Genomic DNA, 21861 nt, shown 5'->3' on the forward strand with positions numbered 1-21861 from the left:
TATTTTGGAGCAGGAATCTGGATGGGACACCTTGATGCCGAATCTTGAGATCCCAAAACCAGAATCCATTAAAAATGACCGCCATTCATTTATGCAGTTATTTATTATCACTAATATTGTTGAATGCCAACAATTGTGGCGTTCATATGATTTTATTTACCTGTTGAGCATATATTGAAAAAATGATAAGGAGATCTTTCATTTTTAAGATGTTTAATAAAATAATCATACTCATATATTTATAGCTAGGTATTTTTTTTACCATGTCCGATCCGATAGTAACATATGGGCCTCCACAGAATAGACTGAGTAGAGGTTTGTATTAACAGATTTTGTTTTTTACGAGAAATGGATGTCAGCAACTTGCTCAACCTATTAGGTCCATACCCTGACACACACACATTGAAAAACAATATGCGTACTTGCCAGACCCAGGATTCGAACCTGGGACCTACGGCGTTATATTCCAACGTTTAAGCCGCGCGGCCACATAATTAGGTAAGAATATAGGTTTTTTTAATGAACCTAACTCTGGAATTTAAGCTTTTTTTTTAACATAATGGAACCGAACCCTATTTATTTTTTTGGTTGGAAAGGAATCTTTAAAAAAAAATATTACGATGCATAAACGACAATAAATATCAAACTTCTTTGTATTAGGTTCCTATGTATTTAGCTTAACAATTACTTACAACGTAGGTATTGTAAAACTGGTTAATTATTTTATTTTTCTAAATAATTAATGTATCCTATGTTGTAAAAATCGATTAAATACCTTATAGGAGTCAGGTTCTTTTAAAAAAAAAATAGTTTCCGTGTAGGTACGTATGCTTTAAATAAATAAATACTAATAAATTAGATTAAAGTTTTCTATATATATGTAGGTATTAGCTGTCAATATAATGTGATGTTTGAAAAACAAAGTGACAGCTATGTATCATAATATATTGCTAATTATGCCCAAAGGCTTGCCCTCGTTCATTGGAGATTGTTTTTTTTTTGTGACTAATATGAGTAATAATAAATGATAATACTAATAGGTACACCTAGGGGCAGCATGGTATATGAAAGTATGGTGAAGCCGGCAAGTATGGCGAAAAAGTATGGTGAAACAGGTTGGTAATCAATTTGCGGCAAAATTTCCACGTTAACATTATTTTATATGGGTACGTTATAATGACAAAAGTAAATCCTCCGTGATGCCCTGCATTTTTTTTATCGCGTCGCCATTTCTCGTGAGTTATCGGCTGTTGTCGGCATGCTTCATTCAGTTCTATGAGGAAGCCAAATCGTTGCCTATCTCTACTTTTAATACATCTATGAGGTACACCGTACACCTACCTACCAGTGGCGAATAAAGTAAAAGAAAAGTAAATCACCGTGTTCAGAGCTAGTGGGCGTCCACTAGGCGGTATTTTTCGATGAATAGTTGTTAGCCATTTGACCAGCCGCGGTTACAAACCCGCCACTGGCGGCTTTGTATTTCTAGAAAAACATCCGGTCAAGGGGAATACCCGATACTAAACAACTACGTAACGTTTAACTTGGCTTCTAAACAACACATAGAAAATGCGAGAAACATAAAATAGTTCGAATTGAATTATTATTCCATTCGTATGAAATGAGAAAAGAAAATATTAAAGTAAGTATATTATAAACATACTTAATTAAAAATAATTTCAAGATAAAAAGAAATTTTTATATACAACGTCAATGACATATTAATCTCATTGGCTTAATAAACGATCAAAAAAAAATGTATTTGATAGAAACAATACTGAAATGTCATTTTGACACTCATATTGATTTCCATAGTAACGCACGTATACTTTAATAATTTAGTTGTTAGTACCTAGCAACCAATAATAGTGGACTGGATTACGGATTTCTTCCGAAATAACTTTTTATACAAAACAGAATTAACTGAAAATGAATTTAATTCTACTTAAAAATGGCTAAAAGTATTAAAAAAGTGCATTGGCATCGTGTTCTGATATATTCTAAAAGTTTCAAATATAGCTACCTAGTCGGGAAGTTAGTTAAAAATCGATTGCAAGATTTGTACCGGACAAATAAGAATATGACCTAATAAAAATGTTAATCTAGTCTAATCTAATAATCTGGTTTTCTTATGTTTTATTCTGAATATTCCCAAATAAAATTCCCGCGCATCACTTTGTATTTATTACTAATCTCTATTGTTTTTTGTAGGTACCCAAGTTTACAAATATTATTTGTTCTTCTTTTTGTGCGTTATAAATGTTATAATCGTTCAACTCCGCAAAATAGTAGTTTTCAACTACCTGTAACAACAACCTCCTAAATCTTTTATGATTCTTTGTTTAATTAACATTATAACTGTACAACACTCTGTAATTATAAATTATTAAGAATATTTCAGCTCTGAACACATTTTTTATTTGTTTAATAGATGTATTATTAATTTTGCTGCTTCCACGTTGCTTTTCTTATAATCTAAAATAATTAAGTACTTATAGCCTTAATAGCATTACAGTGAATTAGCAAAATATTATACCTACTCTATTCTACACTTTGATAGAAAAAAATAAAAGTTAATTACAAATTTCTGTGGCTAACAAAGTAGTGGTGATTTGCAAAATTTTGCAGAAACGTATTCATCTCATTTCACCAGAGATTATTGGCCATTAAAATCATTCAGGTAACGTAATAATAATCTTTCATTCGTTTCGAAATTGATAGTATTATAATATGTAAGTTAGCAGATCAAGTTCCCAACCTTTTTTGAATCACGATACCCTTTTACAATATCCAAGTAACGTGCGACACTCCAACCACGTTTGCATAATATTATGTAATACATTTTTAATCGGGTTAAATAATTTAAAATAACATTAATTTTACACGTGGATTATCACATGCACGCTCTTACATATGGATTTATAATTATCACATTTTCTTACACTGTTAAATACGTGTGGATTAATTAGCAAGAATCGCAATCTTCTTCAGTCTTAGTTTCTGTTTACTGTCAAAAATTGCACTTTTTGTACTGCTTTCGCTTTTACGTTTAAATGAGCAAACATGAGGTACCTACATTAATTTACTGAATTTTGGTTTCACTTTACCAGTCTCTATAATAGATTTTGTTTACTGTGAAGCAATACAGTTTTGTAGTCTCTTGATGATTATATTGTATGATTTCTACTGGCACTTTTTATGGATACCTATATCTATAATTAATTGTTCATCCCACATTCATTTGTTTTACGTTGAAAATGTTTAAACATAAAATTCCGTCCGATAAAGCTAATTAATGTTGTTATTGAGTTTCAATAATATTGATTTTTCATATTAATATTTAGTTGGCGACCCATAAGCTGGGAACCAGTGCATAAATAGACTGCAGGAGACGTAATTTGTGTTCGGAGTAAATTTCATTTACTACTTAGGTCTTAGGTAATTCATCTAAGTATCTATCATCTAAGTGTTATTATTCGTTATGATTGAATTTAACACTTTTATTGTATAATAATGTAATACCTAATTAGATAAAATGTACTAGGAACTAGGAAGCGAATATTCTTTAGATATGTCGTTATTTTATTAAGCTTCCATTCATTAAAATATTATATGCAGGTAACTATCATTTGTTACGCAAAGTTTCCAGTCAATTGAATTTTAAAATAATTTTATTTTCATCATTTGAAATCATGTTATGCTCCTATAAATTATTGTATTACCTAATCTCATTGAATTCAAAATTTATTTTTATAATTATCGATTTACTTAAAATTTACTATGCGAAGAGTTAAAACAATTGTTAAAAATAAAATAAAAAAATATATTATTTGGAATTAAAATACATAAATAATTTAGAACGATGTATATTCGTAACAAACCTTTTTTCGGAAAATAAATATACCTAATGGGACTTGAACCCACATCCGTCGCGAGATCCAATTAAATTCTTCATAATATTATATTGATAGGTATACCATATACCTATAAGTATAGTATATAGAGTATCGCTTCTTAAGTTTGCACTGCCGTCTCTAGGATGAAATTGATGTAAAAATATGTTTTTTACATTTTTTTTTATTTATTACTACATATATACAAGTAAATATCATAATATTTGATCTAATTGGCGTATCATTGTAGTAAAAAGTGCAACGTTATCAAACGTATACTCTACCTATATATATTAGTTTTGGTTAAATGATTGAGTTAGGGTGGATGTTTAATAAATTATTAAGATATGGTCTACTTAGCTCAATCGGTGTACTTCCACGTACTTATGTACATTGTTTTATGATTGCTGTATTTACTATTCTTATTACACTGTTTTTATGTTCATGTCATGTGGACACCTTGAACATTTTTCCTCAACCAACTTAGTTTTCTTATCGACAACTATAGCTTGAGGTGCGGTGATTTGAATAATGCTAATAACTCGCAATACACAGGTGATACATACTCACATTAGCGATACTATCGCCAAGATCACGTCGCAAGTTGTAGTTGGTCTATAATATTATGTATTGTCAGTTAGGCGTATCCCAATTAGGATGTATTTATAGAAACTGTTTACATGTCAATGCTGCTCCTTCAATCATTATTCCGGGTTCAATCTCATCAAGTCACCATATGGCGGCGGCTGACTGCAGGCATCATGAGTCCACATCCGGCGACGTGCCCCCTGACTCTTCCTCATACCGTATTCAGCGGCGGCGTCGCAAGTTCAACGCCACCGACCCGCGTCGGATGTGGAGACGAGCGTCAAGCAATATTGTTTGTTTACCTCGACCCAAAAGGAATCTCACTCTGATTGTTTGTTTACCTGACGAATTACCAATTGAAATTCAACATATGCATCTTCCGATTTTTATCCACAATTATTATTATACTTACTTTAATCATGACTCATGACAAGAGACCGGATTATATTCAACATAAATAGCTTGAACTATGCATGAAAAATGCTTAAAATATGCATGAAAAGTGTCAAAATATGCAACATTAAATAATAAAAAATAATAAGTTTTTTTTTTCAAAATCAGCATGCAATTAGTAAGTATCAACGATAATTATTAATTAATAATTAACAATTATTTAAGGCTACCTCAGTTGAGGTATGGTCTAAAAAGATCGTGGCTAGGCGATGCGCGGATTGCGGGTCGCGGGTGCAAATGACGCATGCCGAATGAAATATAATTTGTCATACAAATCCAACATGCGTCATTTAATGTTCTGTTTATTGTTCGATTAGTAACGGTGCATGGTTGCAGCATCAGTCCCGTGCGGCTCCGTCTTGGGACGGAATGAGGACTTAAAATCACTTCTTTCAGACACGTTTAAAGCGTCATAGAAAGCGGCAGTGCATATCCACGGTTGTGCATATATGACGGGTGGTGGTGGGCACTTTAACGTATGTTCTATTAGTAACAATAATAATATATTCATTGACATGTTTTCTTTCTCAAGTAAATGGGTAACGTTTTTAGTAATCTTTACACGATTTAAGAATTAATACCCCCGTCGCCATCACGAAACAAATTGACGTATTCACACCTCGACGTTCGCTCTCCGATTGCCAGCGATTCCAAAATTTCGTCGCGCCTATAGTTGAAAATTATTTTTGCCGTTCCACTAAAGTATCGTCTTAACATTTTGTTACTCTTGTAAGCGTCAACAATTAGGTATCTACTGTTCCAAATGTTCGGTAGTAAGATTGTGTCTTCGATCACTCAAATTATTTTTATAAGTGGAAAAGGACCGTTCCACATCCACTGAGGTAACTGGGCAGTATTTGAATTTGGGTGCTATGTTAGCACCTATTGTTTCTGGCAACAGTTCACCCGTCCCATTAATAAAACTATCAATTTGACACAAAGGTTCAAAGCCTGCGTTATTATTCAAAATGTATTCAAACGTATTGTAAATATAGCGAAAATATGCATCATCACTAGATTTTAGGTAAAATATGCATGCAGAATGGGCTAAATATGCAATTGAAAATATTGTAATGAAGGTTGGTTGGTTTTTTTAGGAATAAAACAACATCATGAAACCTAGGTATATGGGCATTCTTGGCAATTATAGTGATATTATAATGGTATCAGATATTATAATTTAATGTGTGCTTCGGCATGTGGCATCGGATTGACGATTATCGGGGATTCCACTCTCTGGTATCACCTTATTATTAGGTTTTATATCGTAGGTTGTTACGGGAGTTATCATTTAAGTAAGTATATCAATCATCATATAGGTATCACATCAAATTGCAACGCACAACCACATACTTAAAATATTTCACAGCCCTGAAATAAAGCAGGCATACAGATATTAATAAAATAATGTGAAAATTGCATTAACAAACTAACCAAGAACTGAGTAATTAGATTTTTGTTTGCTTCTATATAATATCTGGCGCAGAAATCATTTAAAAGTGGAAACATGGCGAACTTATTTTTTTGTAATTTTGATTTCCAAAGCTCCATTTTTTTATGAATGCCTTCACTTTGTCTTTTTAAATCAGTGAATGCATTAGTGGTCCTTGCATTGATTTCTTCACTCATTTTTTTTAAATTTCATCCAAATAAACAAGTTTCACAACAAAATTATCGTTCCTAAACAAATTTGCCTCAAATTTCAACATTATGATTTGACCCTTTTATTTAATTTTTTACGAGATAGCCAGCGCGCTTCATAATAGTATAGAAGTGAAGTATTATAAAATTCTACTCCATATTTTCAGGCAGGTTTGCAAACAACCTTTTTTGGGTCTTTTTTATGTAGTTTATAACTAGCGACCGTTTTATAAACTATGCATTTGCAAACTCAAGACCTGTGGCTGCATTAATTGTGTTAAACTTTTCGCGCCTCCCTTTGCAACACTCCGCGCCTTCCAGTTTGGAAATTGCTGTATTAATATCTCTCAGATGTCACTGGTTTATGTGATCTACCCATTGATAATATTGATGTCCGTCCATCTCAACTGCGAGGTTTTTTGTATACGTTGTAGATATTATGTCAATTCCTTCTGTTTGCACCCTTACTCGTGTATTTATTCTTCGATCCTTCCGCATTATGCACAAAATTTCTCATTAGTTTAATAATAATGAGATTAATATTTTGTAAAATATAACTCCAGAGACTTTATACACCTTTTTGCCTGTTATATGTAGGTAAGTACCTATTTCATGTTAGGCAAATATTGTACGAGGAAGTAATTTCAATTAAAATGTGCAAACTTAGTAGTCGGTATTTATTATACACACGCAATTTTAGAGATTTCCCGATATATTTTTTACCTACTGACAACGATTGACGTTTTATAATGGCACCTAATAATAGTGATACGGAAGTCGGTCTATATAAAATATACACAGAAGTTAGTTTAAATAAAATTGTACTATATATATATATCGTCTAATTGCTAATGCACGCACTTGTATGTACGTTTACCTTGAAACCATTGTAGTTAATCTACGAGTACGTAATGTATATTGTAAAATATATACTATTACTGTATATATGTTTCATTTTCATTGGTGGGCCTCACCAAAGACCATTATTGATTTATATGTTAGATTCTGTCAGTCTGTAGGATAATATGGTTATAATCTATATTTTTTTTACCTTTCAGGAAGAATTTTTACGGTTGACCCAATAAATATTTGAAAGATTATGTACTTACCAATGTCATTCATTCGGACCCAATGTTCAAATATGTATAAGGAAGTAAGCATTGATTAAAATATAAGATTATGCAAGTACCTACATAATTTATTATTATCGACTGTAGGTATTCATGGATTCTAATATTTCTAATGCTGAAAAAAAACTTTTATCACGTTATTGTACCTATATACCTACTACTCTGTGGATGCCCATATGATCCTATTAGGATCGGACATGGTCGACATAATAAATCCTTAATTAATTTAAAAAAATGTTATTAAAACACAGTATTTATTTAGTAATTATTTTTAAATATAAAACTATAATATAAACATAAAAATATGAATAAATAAAGCACTTAATGACTGTGATGATTTCGAGTCCTTGGCTTGCATATTATCTTCTTGATATCAGGCACAATATTGGTAAGTTGCATTCTAATATCTGGTGTGGCATCGAGGCTGTTCCTGCACTTTGACTTCGTTGCAGCATAAAAAGAAAATCCCGCATCGCATAAATAGGTTGTAGAAAACGGAAGTAAAACAATAATTGCTTGTTTTGAAAAATTGGGGTACTCTTCTGACAAACTCGTCCAAAAATCATTGAAATGCTGATCTGTGATTTTTTGTTTCAAATCAGAGTCATTAATTAAATCAATAATTAGATTCTCGTAGTCACTTGCGCTTAAGCCTACTCGGTTTAGCTGTCACGGAAAATGGATTCCGAACCCTGGAATCATCCTTACTAGTTATCGGAAAATATTTCAAAAGATTTTGTTTTGAAGTTATGTTGTTATGTTGTTATGCAGGTATTTGTTCTAAAAATATTTGGAAACTTCTTCGTCTACTTTTTTCTATTTAATTTAATGAGAAAAGATGGTCCTCCGCCTGTACCTAGATACTTCATAAGCATCAGTGGAGATTGATCATCACTCGCCATTCAATTTGAAGTAGATTCTTTACTTATTTTAGTTTTACGTATTTTACTTCAACTTAGTAGAAGATCTTTCAATGTGTTGCAGTGTATAAAACCTTTCCGAATTGTCGCGGAACACCTATTCAGGTTCAGCGGAATACTGGTGTTCCGCCTATGGATTTTTATATCCACCAAGAATTAATAATTATTGTTTACAACATTGTCATAATATTATCCTTATAATTTTGCCTAGCCTAGTCAGGAAGCATGAGCCTCCTCGTAACTATTGTTATTTTCGGCTGAAAAAATATACTTCCATGCCATTTTTGTTCTTGTAATATTTATTGTATATTCGAGGTTGTATACTTTCACATGACTTACTGACTTTATGTTTTTTTTTACAGATCCTCTTGGGGAAACTTGAGAAGATTGGCCTGTCCAAAGGAACACTTTCTGACAGACTAAATCGCACCAGAGAAGAAAATGATGATCTCAAATTTCAGGTAACTATCATATTAATTATTCACACATTTTATTACCCCAGTTATAACTTGCAATAAATGCGATTTAGTAGTACATCGAGTTTTAAGATTGAATCGAAACTACACACGTTTCTTGGTAATAATAATAGTATATTTCCTTACTACAAGCTGTTAGAAATGGGTTATGTTCAAAATGAACATCACTAACATTCATACCTCTGGCAACCCCGACGAATATCTATGGTCACGTCGATGGAGCGTACGCGATTTGAGAGATGTCGCTGATAGAATTTCCGGCCGCAACGGACGTCGCGAGGTGTGAAACAAGCAACAAGGCTTTCTCTTTTATTTTGTATTTGTGATCATGAGATCATGTGAGAAAGCCTTGTTGCTTGTTTCACACCTCGCGACGTCCGTTGCGGCCGGAAATTCTATCAGCGACATCTCTCAAATCGCGTACGCTCCATCGACGTGACCATAGATATTCGTCGGGGTTGCCAGAGGTATGAATGTTAGTGATGTTCTTTTTGAATATAACAAATGGGTTGACGATTTACAGCGTTTTATCACAGAAGTCTGCATTGAGTGTATGCTAGGCCGACATACGTTTATTCCGAAACAAATAAATATTTTCGGATGGATAACATAATATGTAAATGCTCTGGCGCAGATTGGTTCAATGTGGACTGTCCAAACTACACTTGTGTAACGGAAAAGCTTACAACCGATTATATAATTGAACATGCAAAATTTTGAAAAACACTTGCTGCGAAAATGTATTATAACCAATAGAAAACATCTTTTTGAAAAAAGTAAGCCACCCCGGCAGGGATCGAACCCTGCATCTCCTGGGTTTACGACCCGTCTGTTGCATTTACCTATATGCTACAAGGCGACGTACTAATTGCGACAAATTTTAACTATTGGCCTTTTTAATACCCACTCATCAGCGTTCTTCTAAATCAAGCTAATTTGGCAATCGGAACAGAATGGTACATTCTTAAATCTTGTGAATTATTCATTGAATAAAAGAAATAGTTAATTATAGATTGTATAATTTGTTTGCGGAGAGATATGTACCTATTGGTTTTTACTATGCTTTAACCTCCTGCATAAAAGATTTGTAATCATACAGATTAATCATGAATTTCTTTGTATTATGTAAGTACATAAAATACGCACTCATTATTTCTGAAGACTGAAGGTTGTTTTTAATAGTATAATTACTCTATTTTAAAGCGATTATCAATATTAATATTAATTACTTAACTATTGTTTTTTTGCATTGCGTAACGAATAGGGAAATTAATTTTTATATAGATATCTACATACTCCCAAGTTTCAAGGAAAATATCGTGTGCTTATGTAGGAATTACCCATGTTATTAATTAACATCGCGGGTATTAATTACCTGTTTGTATGGCTGTGCAATTTATTATGATTCTCGTGTCAGAGGGGTATATTATATAAAATGATCTTATTATAATTGCTACCCTCAATTTACATGTCATTATTATATAATATGGGGTATGTCAATATCATATAGAAAATCGTGTAAGCTTACTTATTATATGTGCAATTTAATATAAAAATAAATAGTTTCATATTTAGGAGTTCCCATGTCATAATTTTTTCAATATTCCACACTTACTCAATATTTTTTTCGAAAACTTACGTATTATTTAATTAACCATTCTGCAATCCGGATGGATTGTTTGCTGACTCCTATGGAAATATTTTGGCAGATGTTTGACGGTAAATAGTCTGTCACTATTGCCTCAATCATGATCTTGATCCAAACGTAAAAGGCAGTAATTGAATTAGAAATCAATAATTCAGTTGCGATCATTTTGACCACGACTCAAACGCGGCCTCTATCGTACAAAAGTATAAAATCATTATTAAGTAGCCACAAGCTTTTCCATAATTGTATTATTAATCTTAAAGCAATTCTAAAAATATGTTTTCAATACACTTTTTACACGACGTTTCGGATGAATGAATTTAACACTAATACTGGTAGATATGCGGCTTTTATTATTATCCTCAAGGACAATTAAATGTTTTTTTCCTACAGTATACGCTTATAACAAATATCTGTAAATAATTATATTTACCATGACATAGTATAGTCATATAAACAATTTTGTAATTATTAATGAATTAGTATATATTATCTTTAATAATAGTCCTCTCAATATTCCTAACATCCATCAAAATAACGTTATTAATTGTACCCTCTTAAAACAAAATTATTTTTAATTCATAATAATTGAATATTATTACTTTCGATATAAAATGGTAATATTTCAGTAAATCCAATAACAATGTGATTGAACAAGATGTATGTATTACATCCACCAGTTCCTATAAATTGTTCGCCTAGTGAGGGCGCCACATGCTATCATTTGACATATCATTCAATACTTTGTGTACTATGTTGAGCTTAGTGCAAAATTCGAACACCTGACGATTTTAATTAATATAAAACGCAATATGTACCTATATAGTAGACTCTTAGGTAGGTAATTCACATGAATTAATAATAACAGAACTGGTTTCGTCTTCTTATAATTAGTATATTGCTAATATATTTTTGAAATATTGTGAAATCCTAAATTGACATTTTGTTAAGCTTTATTGTTAAATTATAGAAAATAAATATCTTTCTGACCTTAACCATTTCCACTTTGATAAAGAAATGTTACGGCTATTTATTTTATGAGGGGATAATCTTAATAGCATTCTTATCTAACTGTGTATCACTGGTTCCCAACCTTTTTCGTGTATTGACCCCTTTTTGTAGTAGCTAAGTAACGTGCAACCTTACATTTGAATTAGGAATCATCTCATTTCCTTTCGTGTTACATATTTATTTTTCAAATTCTAAAATCATGTTAGGATAAATTCTGTCCCGGCAATGCAGGTGATTCATTTAGGTGATTGATGGTGATGAAAACGATTATAGTCGTGGCGACAATTCCAGAAGAATATGTCACTCGTAATCGGTGAAAACATAAAACGAAAATGTTAAATCATATCTTGTTGTTTTTATTTAATAAAACGCAATTTTTTTATAGTACTTATTCCACTTTAATTCTATTAAAAGTGTAATAAGTAATATAAAAAAATTGCGTTTTATTAAATAAAAACAACAATACAATGCAGTTCCACCATGAATTGACAGTTAACAAAATAAAAGAAATTAAATCATATCGGTAAGATGGGGTAAAATTTTGGTCTATAATGTTAATAAGTATGTATCTAATATAACAGACGTGGGCAAAGGCGGCTCTTCGTTGGGTTAAGTGCGGCTCCCAATATCTCTTGATAAAAATATAGGTATTTTCTTTCATCATTATACTTATATTTTAGCGAGTTTTCCTTTCTAAATGTGACTATGGTGTGGCTCTTTATATATATATGAAAATCCAAAATGTTGCTCTCGTTGAGCTCATGTATGCCCATCTCTGTAAATGATCTTATGCATTATGAATTTGTTCTGTGATCACGTATTATAATAGTTGGCAACCTCCTAGAAATCACTTTTATTGTACACATTTTTGTTGAATTTAAGTAGTGTTTCAAGTTGCAACTTTCTTATACAGTAGCAGTTAGAAAATGTTTGATTATGTCTGACTCTCTCAATAAGATTGAATACAGGCAATACTTACAAAGATTGACCTGACTGTGGTCAGTATGGTAACTCATACTATGTTAAATAGTTAGTTACTGCAGATTATGTATGTAGGTATTATAATAAATGGGGCAAATGAAACACAACACCTACTGCGGTCTACTTATCTTATGTACTCTTATGTTTGCGGCTTAAGGATGCACTATAAAAACAAATTTAAGTACTTATTAAGTGCATACAAAAGTGTGCCAGTTACAAGGTAGTACACATTTTTTAAAATGTAACATAACTGTAATCACCACTTTTTATTTTATTGTCCTATAAAATTTAAAATCGCGTAGTCCAATGTAGATAATATGGACGATCAGTTATATAAAATACAACAAAGGTCCAGCATAAGTTTACAATGTTTTTAGTTTAATGCATTAAAATTATTTTTATTCTCTTTGTGCAGTTCTGTTTTAAGTCAATTACAAGTCGCGTGGGTTTTACTGTAATAGTGGCGAAGGGTGGAGGTAGGCTGTTAATATCCGACGCAAGTTGTGAACACTGAACTTTTTCAATCAAACGTTTTTATTTTCATACATAATTTTGAAAACACTTCCGAGAAAATGTATTTATAACCAATAGAAAAATCTTTTTGAAAAAAGTAAGGCACCCCGCAGGAATCGAATCTGCATCTCTTTGGGTTCATGTAATCACGATTACAACAATACGTGAGTTCAACTCTATCTATTATAATTGAAGACACAAGTGGATGAAGGAGTTATGTTTCAAAATCAAAGTTTTGAGTAAAGTGAGGTCAAAGTTTTTTTGATGTATTTTTTTCAGTTGAGGATAATTTAACTAGTGATGTATTCAAGTGGTAACTAAGAATCACACAATTTTACTAACGTCAGAAATAGTTTGTTAAAATCTTCAAATGTGTAATTTATTTATAAAAACGTGTACATGACACCTACATCCACTAGAGAAAATAACAAAATAAAACTAAAAAAAATAAAGTAGTCCCTTCATCCCTTGCCGTAATGCCAGACCAATGATTATTTTAAGATGTTTGATACATCCATATGAAAGATGGGTACATAACACCTTCATCCACGCAATAAAAAGACTTTGTCATAAAATTTAACATTACACCTTCATCCACTTGTGTCTTCAATACATAATCATGCTTGGAGGTTACACTTTTTCGTTAAGACTCAACAAAACGAGCGAATCGCTTTAAAATTTACGTTGTCAGTGTACCGACAAAATATTGGTAAGTCCCAAGTGAAACTGCTATTAAACCCTGATTGGTAGATACTAACCAGTATGTACTAAGTATAAGATAATTTGTTTTCCACAACAAAACATGTCGTGCAATATTCGAGAAAAGATCGACAGGCATTTCGAATTTATAATTTTACGCTCTGTTTTCAACACTAAAATTACTGTAACAATGTTTGCATTTTTCTTGTTATGACCGTGTACCCACCTGACTACGCAATGCTGTTTATTTCAAAGGCTGTGCTTAATTTGATTCATGTACACACCTTTTGTATTTATATGTAGGTACTTCATTATCAACAACGATTGGACTTTGCAAATAAAATTTTCTCTCGCTTCCTTGTTTTTTTTTTATTATTTATTATTATGTAGGTTATGTAAAAAAAAGTTGATAACTTTCTCTGCAATTGACGCTGAGACGTTCTGAAAGTGATTTAAGGAAAATGCGATCGAGCGCTGCTTAATTTTTGTCGCAAAAAAAACATAAAAAACTGTCTTTGTTTTGACGCGACTTCACTTTTCGATCAATACGGAAAATTAAGTACCTACCTAGTTACTTACTTTGCGAGATCAAAGTTGATTTTTTTATGTTCGTTGTACCTAATACTAAAAAGTATATTTAAAATTACGCTGACTGACTGACAACCAACGGTAACCTCGGACGTGAACAATTTTCGAATGAGATAAAAATATTTTTAATATTTCAATTTTCCATGTTTTCAATTAGTTAGTATTAACAAAAGCCAACTTCATGACACGTTGTTCAACTAGCCACAATATTTACATTGATCTGGAAACTATGATAGAACGCGATTTGACGTTACTAATTGATAGTTTCGATGTTGTTATTGTATTTTGGTATATACTTGTAATATTGACGTTATTTTGATTTAACTTAATTCGAGATTCTATGCATCCAGGACAGGGCTGGCGAACCTTTTTACGTACGCGTGCCATAATTTCCCAAATATTATTTTTCGACCATCTGACGTGCCGAGCAGTGTTTCGTGGAAAAAAATTGTTTCTAGGAATTCAAATAATAAGTTTAAAAATTACAATTAAGCTCTTGAGATTCTATCTCTTACCGTGTTTCTAGCCGAAGGCATATCTTTGAATAAGTTTTTCCTTGTTTTCAAAAATTTTAAAGAGATCGTGGGAGCATTTTAACCACGCTTTTTCATGTATATCACTGAACAATTTTCCATTTGTAGTGATTATGTTTGTGGCAAAATAATAAGCAGCTATTATATTTGAATCACTGCCAATAAATTCTTAAAGCCTAAGGACCGATCTATGCAATTATATATTTACATTAAATTACGTAATGCTTATTCTTGAAGAGTATGTGATCTGTTTATGCATGAATTTCGTCATTTCCATTTGTACATTGATTGGTAAATATTATTGGTAAAAAAATATGTATTTTAAAAACCAAAGAAAATACACATGGCTATGTCGTCATTATTTTTTGATGTTATTGTATACTTATATATTTATTTGTAAAATGGTATTTTTTTCTCTTCATTTATTTATCTCGCGTGCCATAGGTTCGCCACCACTGATCTAGGACCTAGAATTGAATGAAACATTCGGCTGTTTACATCATACGTTCTGGTCACAGTTTAGTGTTTACAGACCCGTGGCAAATCGACTGTAATCCGACGGCCGATCGGATGATGAATTCACGTTTTTTAATCATCCTACAAACAGCCACATGTGACATGACATACAAACAAATTACACAATAGGCCACTCGTTGACAAAAAGACTAATCAGTAATCAGCTTTCCTTGTATCGGTCAAAAGGCGTAACATTTTTAACAGAATTTATTGGAAGCCAGATAAAATTTAAATAACCTATTAAATGCACATGATGGTTTTGTGACAATCGGGTCTCGACTTTTGTAGTCATGGCTAATTCGTTGAATCAGACATTTTTCAGCTTTTAATTTCTTGACTTTTCGATTCGCGAGAATAATTCTTGAATATTTGTTTATCAAAAATCTGAATTCAAATTAATGATTTCTCGAGAAATATTAATTTACAATATTACACGAAAAATTTGTGTGAATAACCTACCTTCAAGTTCGTAGTAGAGGTTTTTAAGGTGTTGTTTTCCAAACTTTTTTTTTCCTCTTGTTATCTATAATTTTGTGATTGTGATTTCATGTGGGAAAAAATTAAATTCGCCAAATCAAGACTTTTCTTGTTGTTGGTAATACTGCTACCTTTTTGTAATATATAACTGACCAAATTTCACAAATTCTCATTGATGTATCTCTCGAGACATTGTTTGAGAATAAAAATATTGAGAAATGAATCTATCAAAAGCTCTAATTAAAAGTAAGTAAAATACCATATTATTCGCCCCTGAGCGGACCATATGAACCATCACAGAGTGGACGTTATCTATATTAACAATTTTTCTTTTCGAGGAATAAATGCTAGCCATTCACCCTACCCAATTGGGTCCTTGAACTGGATCAAATACACATTGAAAAAAAATTGTTGACGCGACCGAGGAGACCCATAATACAATACAATAATATGCTCTACTTAGAATCGAATATTGTAGTTTATTTGCTCTTCTGCTTTACCAAAAGATAAATAGATTGAGACAATCTGAATTTCATTTCAGTTTACTACAAATGCAATTCAAACATCTTTGGATTAATATTACTAATTGGCTTTTTATGTTTATAAGGTCATTTTATGCCTCGTTTGTCTCTGCCAATGTCAAAACGAACGCCATTTTAACTGATTGGCCATCGATTGGAATGCGATTGAAGCGTTGTGATAATATGATATTAAATATTGGAAACCCGTTGGACCAAGTTGAGGTCGTCATGATTCGCGTTACGTCACCGTTCCGTGTAATGGAGTTTGCGTTGATCGCATCGCATCATCCTAATCATCCATCATGCATCGTCGATGAAAGAGGTAACGTCTATACAAGAAGTATTACATAGTGACCCTGTTAACAGAGGATGCGTTCATCAATAAAATTACTCGAAAGATCCGGAACCTTTCACTACAGTAATATGACGTCTCTGTTTTATGTAGATTTTGATAAGATAAAATCCTGTTTGTATAGGCTCCTAATTAAGATATAAATATCTATATTCCATATTAGACATATTTAAATTTGGCTTATATCTCAATAATATTATTATTATGTAGTCTTTCCCTATCATACTCTTTATTATGAGATAAAATATTTTGACGTAATTTAGATACAAATATTCGTGTTCCATATTCAAATTTCGCTAATATTTCACTAGATTATCAAAACCTTCTGACGTAATTTAGATATGAACGGCTATTTTCCATAAACGTAACAGTCACGAAGGTTCTAAAACCATATTCTTTGATTTATGAACCTCATTTATACTAACTAATTTAAAGCCAAAATTATTTATTAAGGATATGATAATAATAAAATACATCAGTGAAACGGCAAATAATTTTCAACAATAAGGTGGGAAGAAATTTCGCACCCGTTGCCAATCGGAGAGCGATAGTAGAGCTATGAGGACGTCAATTTGTTTTGTGAGGCGTCGGAGGAATATATTCTTAAATCGTGTAAATATTAACTTAAAACGTTACGCATTTATTCGAAAAAGAAAACAAGTCAATGAATATATTATTATTATTACTAATATAACAATAAACATAACATTAAATGGACGCATGTTGAATTTTTATGACAAATTATGTTTTGTTCTACACGCGTCGTTTTTACAATCTGCGCGTCGCGTAGTCACGATCTTTTTAGACCATGCCTTAGCTGAAGACTTCTCTATTTTAAGATTTTAAGTGGACGAAACCGGACCTAATGATTAATAAATTGTATCAATTTTATTTTTGTTAATACAGTGTCTTTTCACCAAGCGTTGACAGTTAACACCAGTAAAGTAATTATATTCCTATCAAAGATATTTATATTTAATGTACATACTTAAAATTAATCACTATTGTTAAATAATAACAATTTTTTTCATTTTCATGGTTACCTACTTATGGTTGCATTCGCGGTTATGTGGCTTTGCTGTATTTTTTCGTATCAAATTTCAATATTTGCTATTTTTACCTGATGCGAACCACATAATGTTAATCTGATACTGGATGCAATTCGCAACAGAAGGCCTCGTAGCATTCTGATGCGGTCTGCGAAGTATAGTTTCCGATTTCATTGTTGCCAGTTGCCATACTGAGTAAAATCATTACGTAGCCTATACAAGTATCTAAATAATTCTAAAAAACGGCCATGCTAATAAATTCACTGGTATGCTTAACACATTTCATTCGCATGTTGTAATTGTTGGGTTGCCATTTGCTATACCAACTGAAGCGAGAGGCCCCCGAATGGTTAAATCCGCCCTTGGCTTCTCCACATAAATATAAAATTATATAACAATATAATAGGAGTTTTTCTCATTTATTATTATTTCATCATTCAAGTCAGTGGACCCTAATAAACGGGTTCTTCGGTTGTACTCACCCATTCTAAACGGACTAATCGCTATTGAATTAAGTGAACTTAGTAGCATAGGTTGGAGCAGACCATTTCTTGAGTTACTCCGCTTCGAATAAAAATATCTAATAGGTATTATAATTATGTGCTTATACAAATGTTAAAAAAAATTAAAAATACGTAGTTTTGAAATAAGTTTTATTATTAGATTCATTATTAATTATTTATTTTCAACAGCAAATCGTCTTTCCATTATCTGCCTCTTCTGTCAAAAAAAGTGAGGTTATTTATCACTCGGTAGTATTGTCGCATTTCAATTAATTCCAGTGCTGCAAAGTGTTGAATATTATATTACGAGGGTGGGTCAATAATTCCTTAGAAAAAAGCATTAAAACAGTTTTTATTTTTGTATTTTTTTTTATTTCTCAACATAATCTCCTTGGAGCTCAATACACTTGGTTAGACGTTTCTCAATATTTTTTAAACCGTCAGAAAAATAAGTTTTCGGAAGGTCCTCAAAATAAGCATTTGTCCGATCGATAACTTCTTCATTTGAAAAAAAACGTTGTCCACTTAGCCATTTTTTTAGGTTTGGGAAAAGGAAAAAGTCACTGGGGGCTAAATCTGGCGAATACGGTGGGTGGTCGACCAATTCGAACTTCAATTCTTCAATTTTAGCCATTGATCGTAAACATGTGTGAACACGGGCATTGTCCTGATGAAAGAGGATTTTTTTCCTGTTTAAATGAGGCCGTTTTTCTTCAATTTTGTTTTTTAGCTGGTCCAATAAAGATGCATAATAATCCCCTGTTATTTTTTTTCCTTTTTCCAAATAGTCAACGAAAATAATTTCACGTGCATCCCAAAATACAGTAGCCATAACCTTACCAGCTGATTTTACGGTTTTCGCCTTCTTTGGACATGGTTTGCCTTCGCAATCCACTGCTTTGACTGTTCTTTCGTCTCGGGAGTATAGTGGTGTATCCATGTTTCATCTATAGTCACAAAGCGACGAAAAAATTCATCCGGATTGCGTTGCATGAGCGACAACAGGGCTTTAGAGGCCACCACCCTATTGCGTTTATTGTCGACTGTGAGCAAACGCGGCACCCATCTTGCAGAAATATTTTTCATGCCCAATTTGTCATGTAAAATAGAAATGACGCTACCTTTTGAGATCCCTATAACCTCAATTATCTCACTCAACTTTAATCTTCGGTCACTTAACACCATATCGTGGATTTTATTGATCATTTCTGGTGTAGTCACCTCTACAGGACGTCCTGAGCGTGATTCATCCTTTGTTGATGTACGACCACGTTTAAATTCATTTAACCAGTTATAAATAGTTGCAAGTGAAGGAGCAGATATGCCGTGAACTAAATCCAGCTCATTTTTTATTTCCTTTGCTGTTAACCCTTTTATATTAAAATGTTTAATAACAGCTCTAAACTCAATTTTCTCCATTTTCCATTTTTCCATTTTCCACAAGCAAATTTTATTTTTAAATGTACGAGAAACACACAACAACCCGACCAATCTGATTGAAACTTCGCAGCATACTGAATCGGTAGTGCCGCTGCATGAAAACAAACCGCTTACAGTACTAGTCGCGCCACCTGTCGGCTTTTCTAAGGACTTATTGACCCACCCTCGTATTTTCATTAGATTTTAGGACGAAAAATTAATAATAAAAAAGTCATCCGGACCAGTGGAGCACTAGAAATTTTCGGTGCTCCGGCTCCACTCCCGCTCCGGGTAAAACCCCATTGCTCCTAGCTCCGCTCCAACGCTCTGCTTAGTAGGAAACTCATATTATGTACATTTTATTTTAATTAATACATATCGGTACCTAATACATTAATCGTCTCTATAAAAGGTTTTTTTTTATTGGGTTTACGCTAGAAATTACGGCAATGCACTTTGATTTCAATTTAAGTATTATGGGAAGTATGCACTTACATATGTGGTTTGATGGAAGATTGGCATTATAGTTTTTTTAATATCAAATTGAACGGATGTTAGGTAAAAATCACGTTATAATGATATTTTAGTAAGACTGGATATTAAATTAAGACTTGATTGTCACTGTTATTTTATATGACTACATTCGTAATCAGAGACCATTATAATACGATTATACCTATCTAATACGTACACAATATATATTGTATTCAATAATCAACAACTTTAGTATATTATAAATCATTTTAATACAAATTTAATCATAGAGTCCCGATTTTCCGACCTTTGATTATTCGACATGGATTATCCAAACGTAGTCATAATGTCGATTTTTTTAATATTAAAAAATGCGCCCACGATGACCGAGCGGTTTATGCGTTGGGACTATAATATTGTGGGTCCCAGGTTCGAATCCTGGGTCTGGCAAATACACATTTGTGTTTGGAGTCAGAGTATGGAACTTCTAGGTTGAGCAAGTGACCAACATCAATTTCTCGTAAAAACAAAAATATGTACAACCGCTACTCTTTGGGAGTCCCATATGATCCTATTAAGATCTGACATGGTTAAGAAAATAGTACAAAACAGATTAATAAATAGAATTCCGTTAGGCTCTATTTTCTACACTACATTTTGACGAATGGTTTAGAATGTGTGAGTGTCCTACGAAAATGAACCACGAATTATGGACGTGCAATAGTGTGTGTAATACTCCAATATTAAATGAGCGTCAATACATAAACCGAGAGCAGTTGTCAGCATTCGACGCATGACGTATTCTTGACACTTGACGTAAGTTTATCCCGTATTCTTCCACACTCGAGATCGGTTGTCTGGTACTCCTTACCCATTATTTCTGAGTTCCCTGGAAAATAGTTTAATACCTGCAATCTAGATGCTTATTTTACAGTGGCAACTTTGAAAATAATAATATTATGCGTTATTGGTCTTACTTACATTAGAGTATTATTTCGCGCAACAATAACTTGGGCAGCTAAATAAAAGGTGTGAAGAGATAGGTACCTACACCCGATCCTGTTTTTGCACGGGGGATACGTTCCAAAGACTACCCTGTAAAAAAAGATAAGGTACCCATACAAAAATGGTAGATATGTTCCATTACTTATAATCAACTCAAAATACGAAAATCTTGAACTCAAAATAAATCGAATTTATTTATTATTTATACATAAAAATACATAGTTTTCGATTTAAATTAAATTTAGCATAGTGAAATATATTTATTCAGTATCGCTCCTTGACAATAAACGTGCCCTTTTACTGCTGTTTTTCGTTGGCCCAATGACGCTGACGCCGAAGTGGCTGACTAGTGGCGCCATGTATGTACGTATGTATGCATGACAGCAGTGGCGTGCGGTACATTGCAACGCAATTTTTTGATAAATATGTGAAACCTATTTTTATTTATTTTAACTTTTTTAAACCGTGTTA

The 21861-nt window shown here is 32.5% G+C and overlaps 1 protein-coding gene across 4 annotated transcripts in view; it reads left to right on the forward strand.

Annotated features, from left to right (window-relative positions):
- jvl (javelin-like) overlaps nt 1–21861 on the forward strand; it is a 479502-nt gene that overhangs the window by 448930 nt on the left and 8711 nt on the right. For all 4 annotated transcript variants that reach the window (XM_085959311.1, XM_085959299.1, XM_085959314.1 and 1 more), the window contains exon 4: nt 8988–9086. In XM_085959311.1, coding sequence (XP_085815437.1) covers nt 8988–9086 — 99 coding nt within the window. The remainder of the gene's footprint in view (nt 1–8987; nt 9087–21861) is intronic.

The sequence above is a fragment of the Rhyacophila brunnea genome, unplaced genomic scaffold, assembly GCF_057557595.1.
Source record: "Rhyacophila brunnea isolate RB1 unplaced genomic scaffold, BYU_Rbru_1.0 scaffold_11, whole genome shotgun sequence".
Taxonomy (NCBI): Eukaryota; Metazoa; Arthropoda; class Insecta; order Trichoptera; family Rhyacophilidae; genus Rhyacophila; species Rhyacophila brunnea.